General features: G+C 36.5%; 1 protein-coding gene across 2 annotated transcripts in view; it reads right to left on the bottom strand.

Annotated features, from left to right (window-relative positions):
* Positions 1-391: 391 nt before the first annotated feature.
* The window catches only part of FZD3 (frizzled class receptor 3), a gene marked incomplete at its 3' end in the record, with an annotated part of 92,620 nt that continues 69,372 nt past the window's right edge, over positions 392-23,639 (bottom strand). For both annotated transcript variants that reach the window (XM_082842218.1, XM_082842219.1), the window contains 3 exons: positions 11,162-11,310; positions 6,895-7,128; positions 392-605 (listed from right to left, as the gene is read on the bottom strand). In XM_082842218.1, coding sequence (XP_082698344.1) covers positions 392-605; positions 6,895-7,128; positions 11,162-11,310 — 597 coding nt within the window. The remainder of the gene's footprint in view (positions 606-6,894; positions 7,129-11,161; positions 11,311-23,639) is intronic.

The following is a 23,639-nucleotide window of genomic DNA, read 5'->3' as shown; positions in this document are numbered from 1 at the left end:
TTAATTCTGAAATTTTGTTTTATTAACAGAACTACCAGAATGTTATCTCACAACTAGTTGATATTATATGAAAGTTCACTATAAAGCAGTCACCACACATTTAGGATTTTTCTAAATATAAAACAAATGTGTTTATAAAAATGCTTACCAGACAAATAATTATTTCTTCATAACCTAGAAATAAGAATTATTTATGCGATAATTCTTAGCATTTTGGATGCCTTGATGTTACAAGTTTGTTGCAATATAAAAAGCAAAAGTTTACTTTTCAATGGACACAATCTGCACCTGACTGAAAGCATCGTAACAGTGAGTTATGGCAATCAGTCATGCAAAGGCAAAGAAGAAAATCTGCTTTTTAAACAACACAAGTTTTCCACCTTAGGACAATTTAAGCACTGGTTCCATCTTCTTCAATAACCCGATTCATGCTGGTGCCATGTGTGATGTGAGTCAGAGGATTATTACTGAGATCTCTGATGCTGCTATGTCGTGACTGTTCATTGAGCCGATGAGAACTACTGTGCCTGGAGTGATCCGTGAGTCGTGACATGCTGCCATGAGGTAGTCTCTCCTCCATTCCTCTGTAACTGCAGGGAGTGTACCTAATATAGGAGAGTTTGTTTTGAAGTAGGTAACAGAACACACTAGAAAATAACACTAAAAATTTTCATGAAAATACCTCATCAAGTGAAATAATTAGGAAACTAGCAAGTGAAAAAGTAACAACCAACTTTTGATGATTTACACTCTTGAATTATTCAAGTGGCCAAACAGAAAGGAGAGAAAATCTACTGATTAGGCTCAGAATTAAGGTATGCTTTGCAAAAGGACAGAAGCTGAAGTTAAGAAGAGCTGACTGATCTGGAGCTATGCTAACTAAGTAAGGATACTTTTCTCATTCAAATAAGTTTTGGGTTATGAGGTGGGTTCCAGGAGAGGAAGAACAGCAACAGAAGAAATATGACATTGTCCCAGGGAGTTTAGAAGAATGGTTATAATCAGTAGGACAGTAAACTCCAATTTTACTAAAAGAGTAGCATTGGAATAGCGAGCAAATGAAATTAGAGGAGAAATTACCGTGACCCTAAAAAAAAAAAAAAAAAAAGTGAGGGAATTGGCAAGCAATGATGACGCTAGGTGCCGACAGCTTCTTTCCAGAGAGCCCAGTTAACAGCTGAATTAACTACCTGTAAATGGTCTTAATTACTTTTCATTAGGGCTTCAGACTGTGAGGATGCTATTTTGTAAAAGCTACATCAACTTAAATACAGAAGTAGCAAACTCCTAAGACTTTGTAACCCATATTCCTGCAAAAGCAAATTCTCTCCTTTATCCCTAGCCCAAGACACAGCTTTTGAGTATGTCAACTGGGTTACTTGGCTTATTGCAGATTGTCTTCTCCGTCATTCTACTTATCTTGAAAGGCAGCAGTGGGAGCTGTTAAATTTTCTTTTGTTGCAATTCTGACTCACTGAGCCCCCATCAGAGGTAAGAAAACTCACACTCAAACATACTATACACTTTTTGTAAAAAAATATTTAATTTAGAATAACAAAGATCAAAGAAAACAACTGAAAATAATTTATAACTTTAATTAATACATTAAATTTTAAGTAGTATTTCTAAAAATAAAAAGGTAGCAGGCCATTCCTTTTTCAAATAGTCATCAAAACAACTAATCACAAGCAGCTGAAGACCTATTGGCTGTCAAAAAGCATTTAGCATTTCCCTCATTTAATGATTATAACAAATTTCATGACTCAATATGAATCATTTGTAAAATTTAAAGATTTTAAAGATTGATTCATATACCACTGAGCTGATCTAGTATTATAGCAGTGCTTGTCAAATAATGTTTTCATTAGATCACAGAGTTTTAAAATTAAGTCCTTTAAAATTATAAAAGAAAGCATGTCTTTTTTTCCCAGTTTGCATAAAGCAAAAAAGAACATTTAAGAATAAAAAGCTACATTTAAAATATTTTTTAAATTCCTCATGTTAACGGAATGGTTTATAAAAGAGCATTTAATTCTTATTTATTAAAAGAATTCACATTCAGAATACAAAGGTTTTACCTTTGGTTTGCAAGTTTTGGTAAAATAATTACAATGTTTGCAAATGAAAATATTTCATAATAAGCCTGTTATTCTAGTTAATAATTATGTTACATAATAATCATTGCCCTAAACTGAGTGAAAGATTTCTCCAAATATGATTTGCCAGCCAATATGAAGACCTTTCACCCCTCAATGACTTCATAAGTATCTATTTCAAACAAATATGGCAAATGAAAAAGAGCAAAATATGATGCAGTGTTCTAGGAATGATATCAAGGTAATTAAAAATATGAATTGAGTATTTTCTAAAATGAAATCTGTCTTTGAGTTTAATTTAATGAATAAGACTAAAAGAATACTTTTTTTCATAGAAAAAATTGAGTTCTTATGTCTAATTATTATTATTATTTTGTAAACTTTTTATTTATTTATTTATTTAGTGTGTGTGGTCTGCGGGCCTCTCACTGTTGTGGCCTCTCCCGTTGCGGAGCACAGGCTCCGGACGCGCAGGCTCAGCTCACGGGCCCAGCTGCTCCGCGGCACGTGGGATCCTCCCGGACCGGGGCACGAACCCCTGTCCCCCGCATTGGCAGGCGGACTCTCAACCACTGCACCACTAGGGAAGCCCTGTCTAATTATTTAAGTGAAATATATGGCTATCCACAAAATTCTAGAATATGAACCACCTGCCCATGGATTATTAGGACTCAACTACATAGTAAAATGTCACCTATTTACCAAACTAACCACTCTTTCTCAAACCTCCATCTACCTACTCATCTACTTCCTTTTTTTTGTTGTTGTTGTTTTTTTGCGGTACGCGGGCCTCTCACTGTTGTGGCCTCTCCCGTTGTGGAGCACAGGCTCCGGACGCGCAGGCTCAGCGGCCATGGCTCACGGGCCCAGCCGCTCTGCGGCATGTGGGATCTTCCCAGACCGGGGCACGAACTCGTGTCCCGTGCCATCGGCAGGCGGACTCTCAAGCACTGCGCCACCAGGGAAGCCCCCACTTCCTTTTTTACATCCTCTCATCTAACTACCAATTACTAATTCTTTGAAGTTGACATACATGTGAAGGTATATTTACCCAAGTCTTATTTTATTTTACGTAGCACTGAGATCAGTAATTATCCATCAAGGAGTCTGGACTAGAGTGAGTACTGAGAAGCAGGAATGTGTATATACGTGTGATCTCACAGCCAAGATACCATGAAATGATGAGAAAACCATGGCCAAATATAGTGTTCACGTGTAAACTTAAAAACTGATGCAGAAAGAAATCGCCATGAGATGGCATGCCCACATTATTTCTAAAGTTGTTTGATAGATTTATTTGTCTCCTAATATGCACCGGGCTAGATACTGTAGGGGAATATACAAATGTCTGTCACCAAGTTCACATCCTCCAGAAACTGCAAACTTAGCCAAGGAAAAAGAACTGTATTGAAAACAGGTCACACCAAAAGGATGATTAAAAAGCAATTAATTAACTGCCATGGATATGGGAATCAAGCAGGCCTTAAAGGATGAGTATGATTTTAATTAATCAGAGATAAGAAAGGCCATTACAGGAGGTCATAGTATATCCCCTAGTTTCCATGACACTATACTTTCACAGATTCCTTCATATGTCTATAAGCACTTTCTCTGAATCACATGCTAGGCTATTCTTATTGTATTATTATTACTTTTTTTTAAAGGCACTTAATTTTTAAAAATTTTGGCTGTGTTTGGTCTTTGTTGCTGCACGTGGGCTTTCTCTAGTTGTGGTGAGTGGGGGCTACTCTTCGTTACGGTGCGTGGGCTTCTCATTGCAGTGGCTTCTCTTGTTGCGGAGCACAGGCTCTAGGCGTGCAAGCTCAGTAGTTGTGGCTCGCGGGCTCTAGAGCGCAGGCTCAGTAGTTGTGGTGCGTGGGCTTAGCTGCTCTGCGGCATGTGGGATCTTCCAGGACCAGGGCTCGAACCCGTGTCCCCTGCATTGGCAGGCAGATTCTTAACCACTGTGCCACCAGGGAAGTCCCTCTTATTGTATTATCATTACTGTATTTACCAAGGTCTTGTTCTTGGTCTGTTCTTTTTTTTATTAAGATTCAAGGAATTCTATCTCACAATTTTTTTTTTCTTTTTATCTCACAATTTTAATTACCAACTGCCTTATATTAAAGATTATAAACTTTCTTATCTAAACTCCCATTCCATTCAGATTACTGATGCTGAAATCCTCCTATATTTAATTGCCTTCAGAAATTCTCTACTCAATATGAACTTATCTTGTGTTACCATTCACTCACCCTACTTATCTCCTCTGAGATATTTTCATGGGCCAATCTGATCTTCCCCTTTTCTGAAGTTCTATAACATTGATCATCTCTAATACTCACTGTTTTAATTATATGCTGGCTTGCACTATTTTTTAGTTGGTTTTATGTATATGTCCTATCTTTCTCATAAGGTTATATTCTTCTAGAGTGCAGAAATTATACTTTAGCTTTCTTCTATATATCTCTTTATACACAGAATGCCACATGCATAAGAGCTGTATTCTAACTGTTCATTCCTTATTGAAAAGGATAAGGCTAATAATGTCAAACATCAAATAATGCTGAGAGTCAGTTCATGGAGGGTGGTGTTGACAAAACGTACTCTGAAAGATTCTTTGATTTCCTCCCTCTTTATGAGTGTCTTAAGTTAAGACCTCTAAATTACTCTAGAAACTTCCCAACTGGGCTTACTTACAATCTCCTCTCCTATGCTGTTGTCAAAGTGATCTTCCTAAAATACAAATCTGATTTTATCACCCCAATGCTCAAAGTCTTCTAATAGTTTCTCATTGCTGTAAGGGAAAAAACCCCAAACTTCCCAGCATGTTTCATCTCCTACAGTTGCCCTGGTACTTAACTGCCCGTTTGTCCTCCTTCCCTCCTCATATGCTGTTTCCTTGTCTGAAATTTCCAACTGCCTCCTCTGAATCCTATTCAAATTAAAGTGCTATCCTGTTTGTGAACAAGACTTTCCATGGTGACTTAAATGGTTTTCTTCTCTGGAATCCCAAAGCACTTTGTACATGATTTTATCATACCCATTAAAGTATACTACTACCGACTGTTTACTCTTCTGTCTTCCATCTCTGTGTCCCTAGCACTTAGAAGAATGCTTTTTATTTAGGAGTGCTGAATGGAAGGAAAAGGTAGGAAAGAGAAGATCTTTGAATGTGATTAAAAAACAGGTCATTGGTGATGTTAGAAGTGGGTAAGAAGGTGAAAAAGACTAGAAATACAAGGAATGAAGGATGCAATTGGTAGAATGGAAATATTCAAAATATTCATTTCAAAAACCTGGCAAGGAAAAGAAAAAGAAATGGATAAAAGATAGAAAATATATGATAGTCAAAGAAAGGCTGCTACTTTTTAAAACATAGGGTAGCTGACCAAGTTAGAAGGCGAAAGAAAGCAAGTTGAGAGGACAAACCAGAAGGACTAAAAAGACAGTAAGTATAGGAATCATATCCTATACTAGGAGGACAGGGAACACTGAGAGAAAGGCTGGAATGAGACTGGAAGGATACAGGACAGCTGTAGAAACAGATGTTTCAAAGTGAACAAAGAATTTCAGGCATTATAATTTTCATTCTTTCAGTTTCCTAAACTAGAAATATAAAAAAAAAAATCTTTGGCACATTCCTTCTCTCCAATTGCTTTAATCCATCTCCAACTCCTATCACTTCATTTCTTCTTTTCAAATATCCTTCAGATCAGCTCTTCCTCTCTTGCCACTGCCACTGCTCTTCCATAAGCCTTCATCATCTCTCGGCTGAATTAATGCAAAGCTCCTAAGAAGTTTCTAATTCTAGTGTCTCCACCATCAAAGTTAACAGGAAAGCACATCCAGCCCACTCTCAAACATTCTCTGTGAAGCTTTTTCCCATCCCCTTCCCCACCACAATTAACCACCCTCTCGTCCAAGCTACTAAACGGGGGTTGGCCAACTATGGTCTGCCAGTCAAATGAGGCCCCTTGCTATTTTTGTAAATAGTTTTACTGGAACACAGCCATTCCCATTTTGACTACATATTGTCCATGGCTGCTTTCATGCTACAACAGCAGAAATGAATAGTTGTCAACAAAGACCATATGACCCACAAAGACTAAAGTTACTTATTATGTGGCTCTTTATAGAAGAAGTTTGCCAACCTCTGGACTATACCTTTACATTTGCATTTTACTTTAATTATTAACTTATAATAATGATAATAAAAGTTGATATCAGGCACTTACTGAGATGGGCACTGTTCCAAACAATTAGGTACATTACCTCATTTATTGTTTACAACATTGCTAAAGGGGCAAATATTATTACTATTTCCATTTTACAGATGAGGAAACTGAGGCTTATCATTCCAGACTCCATGCTTTTAACCACAACACGAATAATGACTACACTATCTTTCTTGAGCTTATTAAGAACAAAGATCATGCCTAAATCATCTTTGTATTCCCAGAGCCTAGCACAATGCCTGACATGGTAGGTATTCCATAACTGTCTGCCAAATTAATCTTACTAAAATAACCACTTTTACCCTGCCTTCTCCCTGATCAGTAATACCTGTCAATGACTCCATATTGCTTGCTGCATCGAGTCAAACTCTAAACTCCTCTGACTGGCATTAAGGACCATAATCTGGGACAACTGTACCTAGGAAAGTTCAAAAACGTTAATAATGATCAACTTCTTTTTCAGAATTGGCTACTCTTCCAATAGTAGTAGTCACATTGGCTACTCGCCATGTGACTCTAATTCAGCACACGAAGTAAATTAATCTACCAATAAAACTCACCTGCCATCACGGGATCTGTGGAGGCTGCCATGGTAGCTGCTCACTTTGCTGTGGACACTCCCTGCTTTGCTTCTCTGATCATCCACCATGGCCAGCTGAGTTGAAGAAGCATGTGTGGATGTTCCTTGAGTGGAAGTTCCTCTTGATTTTCTTATAATAGGAGTATTTGGATCCCTCAGGAGGGACTGAGCGAAATCAGGTTCCTGGAGTACCTGTCGGCTCTCATTCACTATCCTAGACAACAAAATACTAAGTTTAAGATACAGACTAACATCTCTACTTTTTTGACAAACTGATGTTATTCTTGAAATTAATTCCTTCCCAAATAATGTCTTTAGGACAGATATAAGGTAACACTGTTGACCGAAGAGAGAATATGACACAAATCTGTGTCAATCTGTTCCCAAAAGTGGTAGGATAGAAAGAGGTTCGTATTAGAATAAGGAAATCAGGATTTTAGTTCCAATTCTGTCAATAAATATATAATCTTAGGCAACTCACTATCCCCTTTTCTTAATTTTCCTCATCTATAAAATGAAGGTACACAATTTCATCATTTCTCAAAAGTCCCTTTCAGCTAAAGAAATTTATCATTCTCAAGGACACTGAAATATTACAAAGGTACTACTATAAAGTAGAAATACTATTTTCTTGCATGGTTTATGGAAGTAGTAGAGGCCTCATCATGGCATAGACACATTTTTTAATTTGTAAGAGCAGTTGTTTTAAGGTAACAAGTTGACTTTATGACAGAACATTTGTCTAGTGCTGGAATAAACATGAATGATCATAACTAGAACAAAACATATGAAAAATTAATTTAAGCAAACATACAATTAAGTCCCAGAACCATTAAAGGCTTAGGAAAAAAGAATTAAGGGGATGAAAGCAAAAGTCTTTTTTTTTTTTTTTTTGTGGTACGCGGGCCTCTCACTGTTGTGGCCTCTCCCGTTGCGGAGCACAGGCTCCGGACGCGCAGGCTCAGTGGCCATGGCTCACGGGCCCAGCTGCTCCATGGCATGTGGGATCTTCCCGGACCGGGGCACGAACCCGCGTCCCCTGCATCGGCAGGTGGACTCTCAACCACTGCGCCACCAGGGAAGCCCCAGAGCAAAAGTTTTTAACTGCTATGAAAGGGTTAAAAGCAGACAGATGTTCATGATGATGAACAAAGTGGTAATTAATAAAAGAGCCAATTAAATGGTTGCAAAGGTCAGTGTATCAGTTTGTGTAAATAATGACTATGAGAATCATACATAAAGTTAAAATTAGACAATTTCATTAAAAAAAACCTCTCCAACATGTAAAGATTGGATCATAAATTGAGAGGGTGCATATATTCTAAGTTTTCGAATTAGAAAAAGATCATTGTTGTTATTGCCATTGTTGTTTTAGTGCTGGGGTAGAAGGGCTGAAAGACTAATATTTGTTGAGTACCTGAATTGTGCCAGGTATTTTACATATACTCTCCTTTAATATTTCTTAATAATGTTTTTATTATAGAGATTAAGTCCTAAAAAGATATTAGATATCCATTAAGAATAAATATTGTGATCCCCATTTTATAGATGAAGAAACTGAGGTTCTAAGGGATTAAAGGACTTTCCAAAAGTCATACAACAAAACAGCAGTTGGGGGTGTGAGGGAGGGAGATGCAAGAGGGAAGAGATATGGGGACATATGTATATGTATAACTGATTCACTTTGTTATAAAGCAGAAACTTTGACATACCACTGTAAAGCAATTATACTCTAATAAAGATGTTTAAAAAAACAAAAAACAGCAGTTGGGGATCAAACTTAAGTTTAAATGGCTTCAAAGACAATCATAAAGTAATGATAAAACATAATGTTTATGTATATGATAAAAACAAAATGTCAAAAACTAAATAGAATAAAGTACAACTCAAAGATAGTTAAAATAACATTTGTTCTTGTGTTATCAATGGCCCTATTCATATATACATACATCCCAAGTCACTCTGGATTGCTGAATTTGTTTTCTAAACTTATTTTTAAAAATTGGTTCAAACTGACTTCTGGTCATTCCAAAAATTTAATCCACCTTCAAATGGTGAAGGTCTGTCCCCTCATTTTACAAATAAGAAAACAGAGGTCCAGAGAAATTAAGTGCCGTGACCCAGATAATTCCAAAAGAAGATTTCTAAAAATATTTCAATCAGTGTCAGAAATATTAGCATAAGCACAGTCTTAAATGTGGCTTCATTCAGAGGAAGAACACTAATTTGATTTGCATAATTTTAGAAGCCAGTCTTTTGACACACAGTATAACAGAGGGGTTAAGAGAAGGCTAGAGTCAGACTGCTTGGGTGTGAATCTCAATTCTACCATTCACTAGCTATTAAACCTTGGTTCTATGCCTCAGTTTCTTATCTGTAAAATGACGATCTCCCTCACAAGGTTGTTTAGAGGATTAAATGATTTAATAATATGTAAAGTGCTTAGGACAGTGCTTGGAGTATTAAGTGTGCTCAATTAATTGATAACCATTATTATGATTACTCCATAGTCATTTCTCAAAGGCTCAACCAGACAAATGCTAGAAATGGCTGTAGGGTGCTCACACTCTTGAGGAGCGGTACTCTAGCCCAGAGCACAATGACTTTGTTGGGTTGTGGGGGTGGTCCATGGTTCCAGAAAACCAAATAGAAGGGTTCTTGGGAGTTCTAACCAGTTTCAAAAGGATTCTGACCCAACCAGGATCCCCCAAATAACTGGAAAGATTCCTCAAAAGGGTAGCTTGAGGTTAGCTCCATCTGGAGTTTCTAGTACAACAGAATTGTTGTATTACAGAATTGTTTGTGTATGGTCCAGAGATGACCAGGAATGTTTAATTCAAACCCTCAGAATTATGTTTTACTGTGATTAAAACATATTTAAAAATTTCAAAAAATATACAGATAAATCCCCCAAGGAAGGATGTTCCACAAAAAGCAAGGACTTGGCCTGTTTTGTATGCTACTGAATCCTTGGCATCCCAATATAGTTCAAAGCACACAGTAAACATTCATTAAAGACTTTCTCAAAGGATGAATTCTTAGGAAATACATTTTTGTTGTTGAATTCATCTTTCCCCTTCTTTCCTTCTCTGCCCTATGAAACTGTATTTAAAGGGGAAATGCATTATCTGATATTACTAGCAGTAGTCTCAGATATGGTAATAAGAAATGTACACTTTAAAACTGTGATTTTAAAAAATCTCAATCTAATCGATGTAACAGAAGCTGCTAATTACTGGTATTTTAGAGAATACAGATCCTGCTAATGCAGTACTTTAAGTTGTATAAAAAAAGTACATTAACCCATATAAGACACAATAACATTTTAAATATAATCTTAAGAGTTTTATAGACTATCCCACCAAATCCATTTTCCATGGAACTTAGGTTAAGTAAAATCATAAGAATATAGACTCCACTAACTTAGAATTTGTGATAATTCAAATACAGTATACATATAAGACTTATACTTAGTAAACACTTTGAAGTCATTTGTTTCTTTGTGAATACTGCAGGGTCTTATTTTGTTTTGTTTTGTTTCATTAATTATGGGGTCAAAAAATTCAAGATTCCTCAAATATGCCCTGAGAAGACTGCTTTGGCAAATCTTATATTTTACCGTGACAGTCTAATATGCAACGTGGCCAACTATGAATTAAAATAATTTCTTTAACATATTCCATTTTATCTACTAATATCATTTTACTATTTTAGCTTTAACGTGTACCACATGAGAATGGAATAACATGCTGTCTCTTTAAATAATTTATGGTACAACCTGGAAGAATGATGGACAGTTGGAAATGGAAGTCTAATCTAATACCTATGTGACTTCAGCCAAGGCACTTAACCTCTCTGTGCCTCAGTTTTCTCATCTGTAACACTGAGATGATAATACACACCAGTCCTCAGAGAAGTGTCAAGAAGATCAAATAAGAATATATATAAAATCATTAATTTGTTTTTAATTTTAAGAAGATTATGATTTGGATTTTTTAAAATAAAAATTGGTCTTCCCTCAAATATTCTGAATTAGTAAGGAACAGGCCTTAAGCCTGGTTCTACTTGGCTATTTTTTCTGAATAAGCTTTTAACTGTGATTTAAGGTTTAATCATAACTGGTGGAAGCTGAGGTTACAATCTTTTTGGAATACTTCCTCCAATCCAAATTATTTTAACACAGGAAACACAAAAATATTGCGTAAATGTGAAGTTTGTGAACACCATGATAATTTACTTCAACTTACTCTTTTTTCCTACGACCATGAAAAAAACTGGCCCATTCAAAGCATGTCTTTTTGCTTCCAACCCAAAAAATGGAAGGAATACCAACTATGAGAGCCATCAGGTATTTCATCAGAAAGACAATCAGGTCTGGACGACTCATTTGAGTAACCTACAAGAAGGGAAAGAAAAATATCTTACACATATATATAGAATTTTCTATTAAAGGCCATTATAAAATCTTTTAAATAAAATAAATAGTAAAATAATTCTATAAGTTTGATATTTTCACTTACACAGTTCTATAGTTAATTTTCTTGTTATATGGAAAAGACACACTACTGAAAATTTGACAACAAATTTATGTTCTATATTTTGAACATATTAGCTCATATTGGATACCTTCTAAAGAAAAAGATTACTAATATAGAAAATATACCATGAATAGGAATAGAGGCTCAAATAATACCTATATTCTTCTTGGCCAATTTCACTCATCTTATCATTGGTCATCACAATACACAATTAGGAAAGTGTTAATCTTTCCCCCCCATTTTATTAATTTCTGTTTTTATATTTAATATGCTCTTCCTCCTACCTACTTTCACGTTTACTTTGCTGGCTGTTTTCAAGCTTCCTCTTTAACCTATAAGTGAGTTTTTTAGTTTCTATTCAGATGAGTTTTTTTAAAAGTTCTCTTTATTGTTGATTTCAAGTTTAGTTACTGTGGTCATAGAATGTGGTCTATTTGATTCTGGTTACCTTAAATTTTGGGGACTTCTTTTGTGATTTAGGACACAGTCCATTTTAAAGTATTCCTCATGTACTCAAAAATAACACTTACTCTCTATTTGTTGGGTACAAAATTTTCTATATGTATTAGATCAACTTTATTAGTTGTGTTGTTCAAATCTTCTATACAGGCATCCTCAGAGATATTTTAAGTCTAGTTCCAGACCACCACAATGAAGCAAATACCACAATAATGTGAGTCATGGTGATAATTCTGTTTCCCAGTGCATATAAAAGTTATGTTTACACTATAATGTAGTTGAATAAGTATGCAATATTTACTCATAAGTGTCTAAATAACAATGTTCATACCTTAATTAAAAAATACTTTGTTGCTAAAAAATGGCAACCATCATTGAGCCTTCAATGAGTCGTACTCCTTTTGCGTGGAGAGTCTCGCCTCAATGTTGAAGGCTGCTGACTGATCAGGGTGGTGGCTGCTGAAGGCTGGGTGGCCGTGACAATTTCTTAAAATAAGACCACAGTGAAGTGTGCCTCATCCATTGCCTCTTCCTTTCATGAACAATTTCTCTGTAGCAGGCAATGCTGTTTGAAAGCATTTTACCCAAAGTAGAACTTCTTTCAAAACCGGAGTCAAACCCTGCCACTCCTTAATCAACTAAGTTTATATAATATTCCAAATCCTCTGTTGTCATTTCAACAAGATCTTCACAGCATCTTCACCAGAAGCAGATTCCACCTTGAGAAGTCAGTTTGTTCATGCTCACCCATAAAAAGCAACTCCTCATCCATTAAAGTTTTATCATGAGATTGTAGCAATTTAGTCACATCTTTAAGGCTGCACTTATAATTCTAGTTCTCTTGCTACTTCCACTATATCTGCAATTACTTCCTCCACTGAAGTCTTAAAGCCCTCCAAGTCATCCATGAGGGCTGGAATCAACTTCTTTCAGACTCCTGTTAATGTTGATATTTTGACCTCTTCCCATGAATCATGAATGTTCTTAATGGCATCCAGAATGGTGAATCCTTTCCAGAAGGTTTTCAATTGACTTTGCCCAGGTCCATCAGAGGAATCACTATCTATGGCAGCTATAGCCTCAGTGTAATTTCTTACGGGAATTCCCTGGTGGTCCAGTGGCTAGAACTTGGCGCTTTCACTGCAGTGGCCCAGGTTCAATCCCTGGTAGGGGAACTAAGATCCCACAAGCTGAGCAGCACGTGGACAAAAAAAAAAAAAAGTGTATTTCTTAAATAATAAAGACTTGAAAATTGAAATTACTCCTTGATCTGTGGGCTGCAGAGTGGATGTTGGGTAGGCAGGCATGAAAATAACATTAATGTTGTACATCTCCATCAGAGTGCTTGGGTGACCAGATGCATTGTCAACAAGCAGTAACATTTTCAAAGGAATCTTTTCTTTTCTGAGCAGTAGATCTCAACAGTGGGCTTCAGTAAACCATGTTGTAAACAGTTGTGCTGTCATCCAAACTTTGTTTTTCCATTTAGAGAGCACAGGCAGAGTAGATTTAGCATAATTCAAAATGGTAAATGAACATTAGCTTCAACTTAAAACTCACCAGCTACATTAGCCCTTAACAAGAGTCACCCTGTCCTTTGAAGCTCTCACGGCAGGCACTGACTTCTCCCCTCTAGCTATGAAAGTCCTGGCAGCATCCTCTTCCAATATAAGACTTTCCTCTACATTGAAAATCTGTTGTTCAGTGCAGCCAGCCACCTTCATTAATTTTCTTAGCTAGATCTTTTGGATAACTTGCTGCAGCTTCTGCATCAGCACTTGCTGCTTCACCTTGCACTTTTATGTTATAGAGATGGCCTCTTTCCTTAAATCTCATGAATCAACGTCTGCTAGCTTCAAACTTTTCTTCTGCAGCTTCCTCATCTCTCGGCCTTCATAGAATTGAAGAGAGTTAGGGCCTTGCTCTGGATTAGGCTTTGGTTTAAGGGAATGTTGTGGCTGGTTTGTTCTTCTATCCAGACCACTAAAACTTTCTCTATATTGGCAATAAGGCTTTCCCACTTTCTTATCATTAGTGTGTTCACTGGAATAGCACTTTTAATTTCCTTCGAGAACTTTCCCTTTGTGTTCACAACTTGGCTAACTGTTTGGTTCAAGAGGCCTAACTTTTTGCCTGTTTCGACTTTCAACATGCCTTCCTCACTAGGCTTAATCATTTCTAGCTTTTCATTTCAAGTGAGAGATGTGCAACTCTCCCTTTCACTTGAACCCTTACAGACCATTGTTAAGGTTAGTTGGCCTGATTTCAATATTGTTGTGTCTAAGCTAATAGGGAGGTCCAAGGAGAGCCTTTTATATGCACATGGAAACCAAAAAATTTGTGTGACTTGCTTTATTGTGATATTTGCTTTATTGCAGTGATCCGGAACCAAACCTGCAATATCTCTGAGGTATGTCTATAATGTGAGAATTACCAAAATGTGACACAGAGACAGGAAGTGAGCAAATGCTGTTGGAAAAATGGTACCAACAAACTTGCTCAACACAGGGTTGCCACAAACCTTCAATTTGTAAAAAATGCATTATCTGCAAAGCACAATAAAGCGAAGTGCAATAAAACGAGGTACACATGTTTTCCTGACTAATTTTCTGTTTACCTATCCATTTTAATAGAGGTATGCTAAACTGTGGGCTCATCAGTTTTCCTTCTAATCCTGTCATTTTTCACTTTTAAGCCTATGTTACATGTTATATAAATGTTCTAGCTGCCCAATTTACTTTTTTAGTGCTCTTCACCTTTAACAGTATCTTATGTGACATTAATATTGCCACATCAGCTTTTTATTTCATCATACCAGCACATCTTCAAGGTGTATCTTTTCCTATTTGCCAATGTATTTCTTTCAAGTCTGTTTGGGTTATACTGCTGCTTTTAAACAATATATAGTTTACTCCTTCTAAAGTATAAACTCCATGAGGAGTTTTTTTCCCCAATGGTTTTATCCCCAGAGCCTAGACCAGTGTCTGGCACATAGTTAAGTGCACAATAAATACTCACATACATTTACAATATATACTTATACTTCGTATTATGAGAAAAAAAATACATTGAAAATTATTCAGCACTGCTAGAGACTGTTTCAAGATGGCAGAGTAGAAGGACGTACACTCACTCCCTCTTGTGAGAGCACTGGAATCACAACTAACTGCTGAACAATCATCAACAGGAAGAAACTGGAAATCACCAAAAAACATACCCCACATCCAAAGACAAAGGAGAAGCCACAATGAGACGGTAGGAGGGGCACAATCAAAATAAAATCAAATCCCATAACTGCTGGGTGTGTGACTCACAAACTGGACAACACTTATACCACAGAAGTCCATCCACTGGAGTGAAGGTTCTGAGACCCACATCAGGCTTCCCAACCTGGGGGTCCAGCAACTAGAGGAGGAATTCCTAAAGAATCAGACTTTGAAGGCTAGCTGGATTTGACTGTAGGACTTCAACAGGACTGCGGGAAACAGAGACTCCACTCTTGGAGGGCACACACAAAGTAGTGTGCGCTTCGGGACCCAGGGGAAGGAGCAGTGACCCCAGGGGAGACTGAACCAGACCTAACTGCTAGTGTTGGAGGGTCCCTTGCAGAGGTAGGGGGTGGCTGTGTCTCACCATGAGGACAAGGACACTGGCAGCAGAAGAACTGGGAAGTGCTCCTTGACGTGAGCCCTCCCAGAGTCCGCCATTAGCCCCACCAAAGAGCCCAGGGAAGGTTCCAGTGTTGGGTCACCTCAGGCCAAACAACCAACAAGGAGGGAACCCAGCCCCACCCATCAGGAGACAACAGGATTAGTGTTTTACTGAGCTCTGCCCACCAGAGCAACACCTAGCTCTACCCACCACCAGTCCCTCCCATCAGGAAACTTGCACAAGCCTCTTAGATAGCCTCATCCACCAGAGGGCAGAGAGCAGAAGCAAGAAGAACTACAGTCCTGCAGCCTGTGGAACAAAAATCACATTCACAGAAAGACAGACAAGATAAAAAGGCAGAGGGCTATGCACCAGATGAAGGAACAAGATAAAACCCCAGAAAAACAACTAAATGAAGTGCAGATACGAAACCTTCCAGAAAAAAGAATTCAGAATGATGATACTGAAGATGATCCAGGACCTCAGAAAAAGAATGGAGGCAAAGAATGAGAAGATGCAAGAAACGTTTAACAAAGACCTAGAAGAATTAAAGAACAAACACCTCGAAGAATTAAAGAACAAACAAACAGAGATGAACAATACAATAACTGAAATTAAAAATAAACTACAAGGAATCAATAGCAGAATAACTGAGGCAGAAGAACGGATAAGTGACCTGGAAGACAGAATGGTGGAATTCACTGCTGTGGAACAGAATAAAGAAAAAAGAATGAAAAGAAATGAAGACAGCCTGAGAGACTTCTGAGGCAACATTAAATGCAACAACATTCACATTATAGGGGTCCCAGAAGGAGAAGAGAGAGAGAAAGGACCTGAGAAAATATTTGAAGAGATTATAGTCGAAAACTTCCCTAACATGGGAAAGGAAATAGCCACTCAAATCCAGGAAGCACAGAGAGTACCAGGCAGGATAAACCCAAGGAGAAACACACTGAGACACACAGTAATCAAACTGATAAAAACTGAAGACAAAGAAAAATTACTGAAAGCAACAAGGGAAAAACAACAAATAACATACAAGGGAACTCCCATAAGGTTAACAGCTGATTTCTCAGCAGAAACTCTACAAGCAAGAAGGGAGTGGCATGATATACTTAAAGTGATGAAAGGAAAGAATCTACAACCAAGATTACACTACCCAGCAAGGATCTCATTCAGATTCGAAGGAGAAATCAAAAGCTTTACAGACAAGCAAAAGCTAAGAGAATTCAGCATCAAGACCCGTATATATGCTGTCTACAAGAGACCCACTTCAGACCTAGGGACACATACTGACTGAAAGTGAGGGGATAGAAAAAGATATTCCATGCAAATGGAAATCAAAAGAAAGCTGGAGTAGCAGTACTCATATCAGATAAAATAGACTTTAAAACAAAGAATGTTACAAGAGACAAGGAAGGACACTACATAATGATCAAGGGATCAATCCAAGAAGATATAGCAACTGTAAATATATATGCACTCAACATAGGAGCACCTCAGTACATAAGACAACTGTTAACAGCTATAAAAGAGGAAATTGACAGTAACACAATAATAGTGGGGGACTTTAACACTTCACTTACACCAATGGATAGATCATCCAAAATGAAAGTAAATGAGGAAACAGAAGCTTTAAATGATACAATAGACCAGATAGATTTAATTGATATTTATAGGACATTCCATCCAAAAACAGCAGATTACACTTTCTTCTTAAGTGCACACGGAACATTCTCCAGGATAGATCACATCCTGGGTCATAAATCAAGCATCAGTAAATTTCAGAAAATTGAAATCATATCAAGCATCTTTCCTGACCACAATGTTATGAGATTAGAAATCAACTGCAGGGAAAAAAACGTAAAAAACACAAAAACATGGAGGCTGAACAATATGTTACTAAATAACCAAGGGATCACTGAAGAAATCAAAGAGGAAGTCAAAAAATACCTAGAGACAAATTACAATGTAAACACAATGATCCAAAACCTATGGGATGCAGCAAAAGCAGTTCTAAGAGGGAAGTTTATAGCAGTACAAGGCTACCTCAAGAAACAAGAAAAATCTCAAATAAACAATCTAACCTTACACCTAAAGGAACTAGAGAAAGAAGAACAAACAAAACCCAAAGTTAGCAGAAGGAAAGAAATGATAAAGAATAGAGCAGAAATAAATGAAATAGAAACAAAGAAAACAATAGCAAAGATCAATAAAACTAAAAGCTGGTTCTTTGAGAAGATAAACAAAATTGATAAACCATTAGCCAGACTCATCAAGAAAAAGAGGAAGAAGACTCAAATCAATAAAATTAGAAATGAAAAAGGAGAAGTTACAACAGACACCACAGAAATACAAAGCATCCTAAGAGACTACTACAAGCAATTCTTTGCCCATAAAATGGACAACCTGGAAGAAATGGACAAAGTTTTAAAAAGGTATAACCTTTGAAGACTGAACCAGGAAGAAATAGAGACTATGCGCAGACCAATCACAAGTAATGAAATTGAAACTGTGATTAAAAATCTTCCAACAAACAAAAGTCCAGGACCAGATGGCTTCACAGATGAATTCTATCAAAGATTTATAGAAGAGCTAACACCCATCCTTCTCAAACTCTTCCAAAAAACTGCAGGGGAAGGAACACTCCCAAACTCATTCTATGAGGCCACCATCACCCTGATACCAAAACCAGACAAACATACTACAAAAAAAATTACAGACCAATATCACTGATGAATATAGATGCAAAAATCCTCAACAAAATACTAGCAAACAGAATCCAACAACACATTAAAAGGATCATACACCATGATCAAGTGGGATTTACCCCAGGGATGCAAGGATTCTTCAATATACACAAATCAATCAATGTGATACACCATATTAACAAACTGAAGAATAAAAACCATATGATTATCTCAACAGATGCAGAAAAAGCTTTTGACAAAATTCAACACCGGTTTATGATAAAAAACTCTCCAGAAAGGGGGCACAGAGGGAACCTACCTCAACATAATAAAGGCCATATATGACAAACCCACAGCAAACATCATTGTCAATGGTGAAAAACTGAAAGCATTTCCTCTAAGATCAGGAACAAGACAAGGATGTCCACTCTTCACCACTATTATTCAACATAGTTTTGGAAGTCTTAGCCAGGGCAATCAGAGAAGAAAAAGAAATAAAAGGAATACAAATTGGAAAAGAAGAAGTAACTGTCACTGTTTGCAGATGACATGATACTATACATAGAGAATACTATACATAGAGAATCCTAAAGATGCCACCAGAAAACTACTACAGCTAAACCATGAATTTGGTAAAGTTGCAGGATACAAAATTAATGCACAGAAATCTCTTGCATTCCTATACACTAACGATGAAAAATCTGAAATAGAAATTAAGGAAACACTCCCATTTACCACTGCAACGAAAAGAATGAAATACGTAGGAATAAACCTACCTAGGGAGACAAAAGACCTGTATGCAGAAAACTATAAGACACTGATGAAAGAAATTAAAGAGGATACAAACAGATGGAGAGATATACCATGTTCTTGGATTGGAAGAATCAACATTGTGAAAATGACTATACTACCCAAAGCAATCTACAGATTCAATGCAATCCCTATCAAATTAGCAATGGCATTTTTTACGGAACTAGAACAAAATATCTTAAAATGTGTAGGGAGAAACCAAAGACCCCGAATAGCCAAAGCAGTCTTGAGGGAAAAAAATGGAGCTGGAGGAATCAGACTCCCTGACTTCAGACTATACTACAAAGCTACAGTAATCAAGATAATATGGTACTGGCACAAAAACAGAAACATAGATCAATGGAACAAGATAGAAAGCCCAGAGGTAAACCCACGCACCTATGGTCAACTAATCTATGACAAAGAAGGCAAGGATATACAATGGAGAAAAGATAGTTTCTTCAATAAGTGGTGCTGGGAAAACTGGACAGCTACGTGTAAAAGAATGAAATTAGCACATTCTCTAACACCATACACAAAAATAAATCAAAATGGGTTAGAGACTTAAATGTAAGACTGGACACTATAAAACTCTTAGAGAAAAACATAGGAAGAACACTCTTTGACATAAATCACAGGAAGATCTTTTTTGATCCGTCTCCTAATGGAAATAAAAACAAAATGGAATGGAAATAAAAACAAAATGGAATGGAAATAAAAATAAACAAATGGGACCTAATGAAACTTAAAAGCTTTTGCAAAGCAAAGGAAACTACAAACAAGATGAAAAGACAACCCTCAGAATGGGAGAAAATATTTGCTAATGAAGCAATGGACAAAGGATTAATCTCCAAAATACATAAACAGCTCATGCAGCTCAATATTAAAGAAACAACCCAATCCAAAAATGGGCAGATCTAAATAGACATTTCTCCAAAGAAGACATACAGATGGCCAAGAAGCACATGAAAAGCTGCTCAACATCACTAATTATTAGAGAAATGCAAATCAATACTACAATGAGGTATCACCTCACACCAGTTAGAATGGGCATCATCTGAAAATCTACAAACAACAAATGCTGGAGAGGGTGTGGAGAAAAGGGAACCCCTCTTGCACTGTTTGTTGGTGGGAAGGTAAATTGATACAGCCACTATGAAGAAAAGTATGGAGGTTCCTTAAAAAACTAAAACAGAATTACCATATGACCCAGCAATCCCACTACTGGGCATACACTCAGAGAAAACCATAATTCAAAAAGACACATGCACCCCAATGTTCATTGCAGCACTATTTACAATAGCTAGGTCATGGAAGCAACTTAAATGCTCATCAACAGACGAATGGATAAAGAAGATGTGGTACATATATACAGCAGAATATTACTCAGCCATTAAAAGGACCGAAATTGCGTCATTTGTAGAGACGTGGATGGATCTAGAGACTGCCATACAGAGTGAAGTAAGTCAGAACAAGAACAACAAATATCATATATTAACACATATATGTGGAACCTAGACAAATGGTACAGATGAACCGGTTTGCAGGGCAGAAATAGACACAGATATAGAGAACAAATGTATGGACACCAAGGGGGTAAAGCGGCGGGGCGGTGGTGGTGGTGTGATGAATTGGGAGACTGGGATTGGCATATACTAATATGTATAAAATGGAAAACTAATAACAACCTGCTGTATAAAAAAAAAATAAAATCAAAAAAAAAAAAGAACAGTCTAAATGAGCAACAACAGCAAAGGGGACAAGTAAATACGGATTATTTTGCAACCGCTAAAGATCGTAAATATGGAAACTACGTAGCAACTTGGAAAATAGCTTATAGGGTAATGTTACTTGAAGTATCCAGGAAACATATGTATGCATACACCATGATCCAACTATTTAAATTTTGTTTTCAAAATGAGACAAAAGGAAAACTAAAAACAATATGGTTAGAGAGTGAGATTTTGAGGCTTTTATTTCTTTTTAAAGTTTGCTCTAATGTACTATTTTGTTTGTGCTATGGATAAAAATCAAGGTGGAGCAGTACCAAAAAAAAATTATTCAGCACCTCCATCTCCTTGAACAAGATTATGCTCCTAGCACACTTTAGCTACCTATACTCGTTATTATTTTCCAGACATTCAGAACAACCTTTACAAAAAGAACTGGTTCTGTTATTATTATTGTTAATTAACTTTGCCAAAAAGTACACTCGACTCCTATCTTTGGGGTTCTCTTTTCTTCTTGCTAAAGGATGCCCTTTAGAAATTCTTACAGATAGGGTATGCCAGAGATAAATTATTTTAGTCTTTGCCCAAAAATGTCTTTATCTTGTCCTCAATCTTGAATGGTGGTTTAGATGGATAAAGTCATCATCTCTCAGCATTTTAAAGACATTAATTCATTAGCTTCTATGATTGCTGTTGAAAAGCTTGCGTAATTGATAATCTTTTGGAGATTTATTTCTTCTCTCTGGTAGCTTTTAAGTTTGTCTCTATCCTTCTGTCTTATAGTTGCAACGAATGTTTCTCATTGTGATTGGTTTTTATTTGTCCTGCTTAGTATGCAGAGTGTACATTTAATCTGAGAACTCAAGTTTTCAATTCTGAAAAATTCAAAGACATTAGCACTTTAGTTATCACTTCTTAGTCATTCTTATGGCTTCCTGTTCTAGAACTCCCGTAAGATGTATATTGAAGTCCCTCAACCTAATTTTTAAAATATCTCTTAATGGCATAATTAGATAATTTTGAGTATTTTATGTCTCTCTGCATTCTGCATTCTGGGTGATCTCTTCAGAACAATTTTCCATTTCACTAATTCGCTCTTCAATCATGTCTACTTTAGAGTTCATTCCATCTATTGACTTAATTCCCATAACTTCATTTCTAAGCTAATTGGTTTTTATATTTGTCTATTCTTATTTCATTTCTGCTAATTTATCATAATTTCTTATTCCTTTAAAGTGGTTTTTATTATTTATCTTTTGAAGAATCCTAAACATACTTATTTTAAAAATAAGTCTTTAAAAAATTTTATTACTTTTATTTCATCTGGGAGTGAATCCATCTTCTGACTGTTTTTATTGGATGTCTTTCTAGGTTTAGCTTGTCTGTTTCATTGTGCTTTGGAATTTTAGTTTACAGATTTTGCATGAGAGAGTTCTCCCTCTGTCTTTCTCTCTCCCTCACTCCCTCCATATATCTCACCTGTTTCATTCCTTTTTTGTCTTCACCAGTACCCATGAGGCCCTAGTTAAAAACCAAGTCTAATATTCGTGACTGCACGCTCCAGATATTATCAAGTACTGCAGGTTCAGGTACTGAGTCATTGCAGTTTGGCCCTCCTACATCTCTAGATAAGTTTTTTAAGCATTTTTATACTATATACAGCTTCAGAGAACAGTTGTACCTTTTATACAAACTTCCTTTCAGGAGCAGGAGAGTCCCATTTCCAATTCCTACTTTTAACCAGTGCACCTAGTTCTGGTCCTGACTCCCATGTGACACTTTTACCTCCCTATATCCCATAGAAAATGAATGCCCTAGCCACCTCCAGCAACTTCAGACCTAGATTCTAGTAGTCCCTGTTTTTATCTCTAGTCATCATTTTGCATTTCTATTCTACAAATTAGTTTATTTTGCCTTTTAGGCTGACTCTGTTTAAAATTTTTTCTTATTACATTTTATCTCTAACTGGCAAATGATTATAGTTGGACTGGTAAGTTCAAAACATGGAACTTAAACCACAGTCATAACCTGCAGTTAAGGTGTAATTCCTCTAAGATTTACATAAAAGTCAAACAACAAATATTTATGGATTATCTACTACTCTAAGAATAATGTTATTCAAAAAGCCCCATGAGACTTATAAACAGAAGTAAGGTTTGACTAGTGTTCCCACCAAGCTGATAATCTAGATGAAAATACAAATTAAAGAAACCATAGAATAGTTAAGAACTAAAATTAGGAAGAGTCACTAAAAGCATGATCACCTAATCTATGACAAAGGAGGCAAGAATATACAATGGAGAAAAGATAGTCTCTTCAATAAGTGGTGCTGGGAAAACTGGATAGCTACATGTAAAAGAATGAAATTAGAACATTCTCTAACACCATGCACAAAAATAAATCAAAATGGATTAGAGACCTAAATGTAAGACTGAATACTATAAAACTCTTAGAGGAAAACACAGGCAGAATACTCTCTGACATAAATAGCAGCAAGATCTTTTCTGATCCACCTCCGAGAGTAATGAAAATAAAAACAAAAATAAACAAATGGGACCTAATGAAACTTAAAAGCTTTCGCACAGCAAAGGAAACCATCAACAAAATGAAAAGAAAACCCACAGAATGGGAGAAAATATTTGCAAAAGATGTCACCAACAAGGGATTAATCTCCAAAATATACAAACAGCTCATGCAGCTCAATATCAAAAAGAAGAACAACCCAATCAAAAAATGGGCAGAAGATCTAAACAGACATTTCTCCAAAGAAGACATACAGATGGCCAAGAGGCACATGAAGACATGCTCAACATCACTAATTATTAAAGAAATGAAAATCAAAACTACAAAGAAATATCACCTCACACC

Source organism: Leucopleurus acutus (genome assembly GCF_964270905.1).
Source record: "Leucopleurus acutus genome assembly, chromosome: 7".
Lineage (NCBI taxonomy): Eukaryota > Metazoa > Chordata > Mammalia > Artiodactyla > Delphinidae > Leucopleurus > Leucopleurus acutus.
This window is presented reverse-complemented; position numbering and strand designations above follow the sequence as displayed.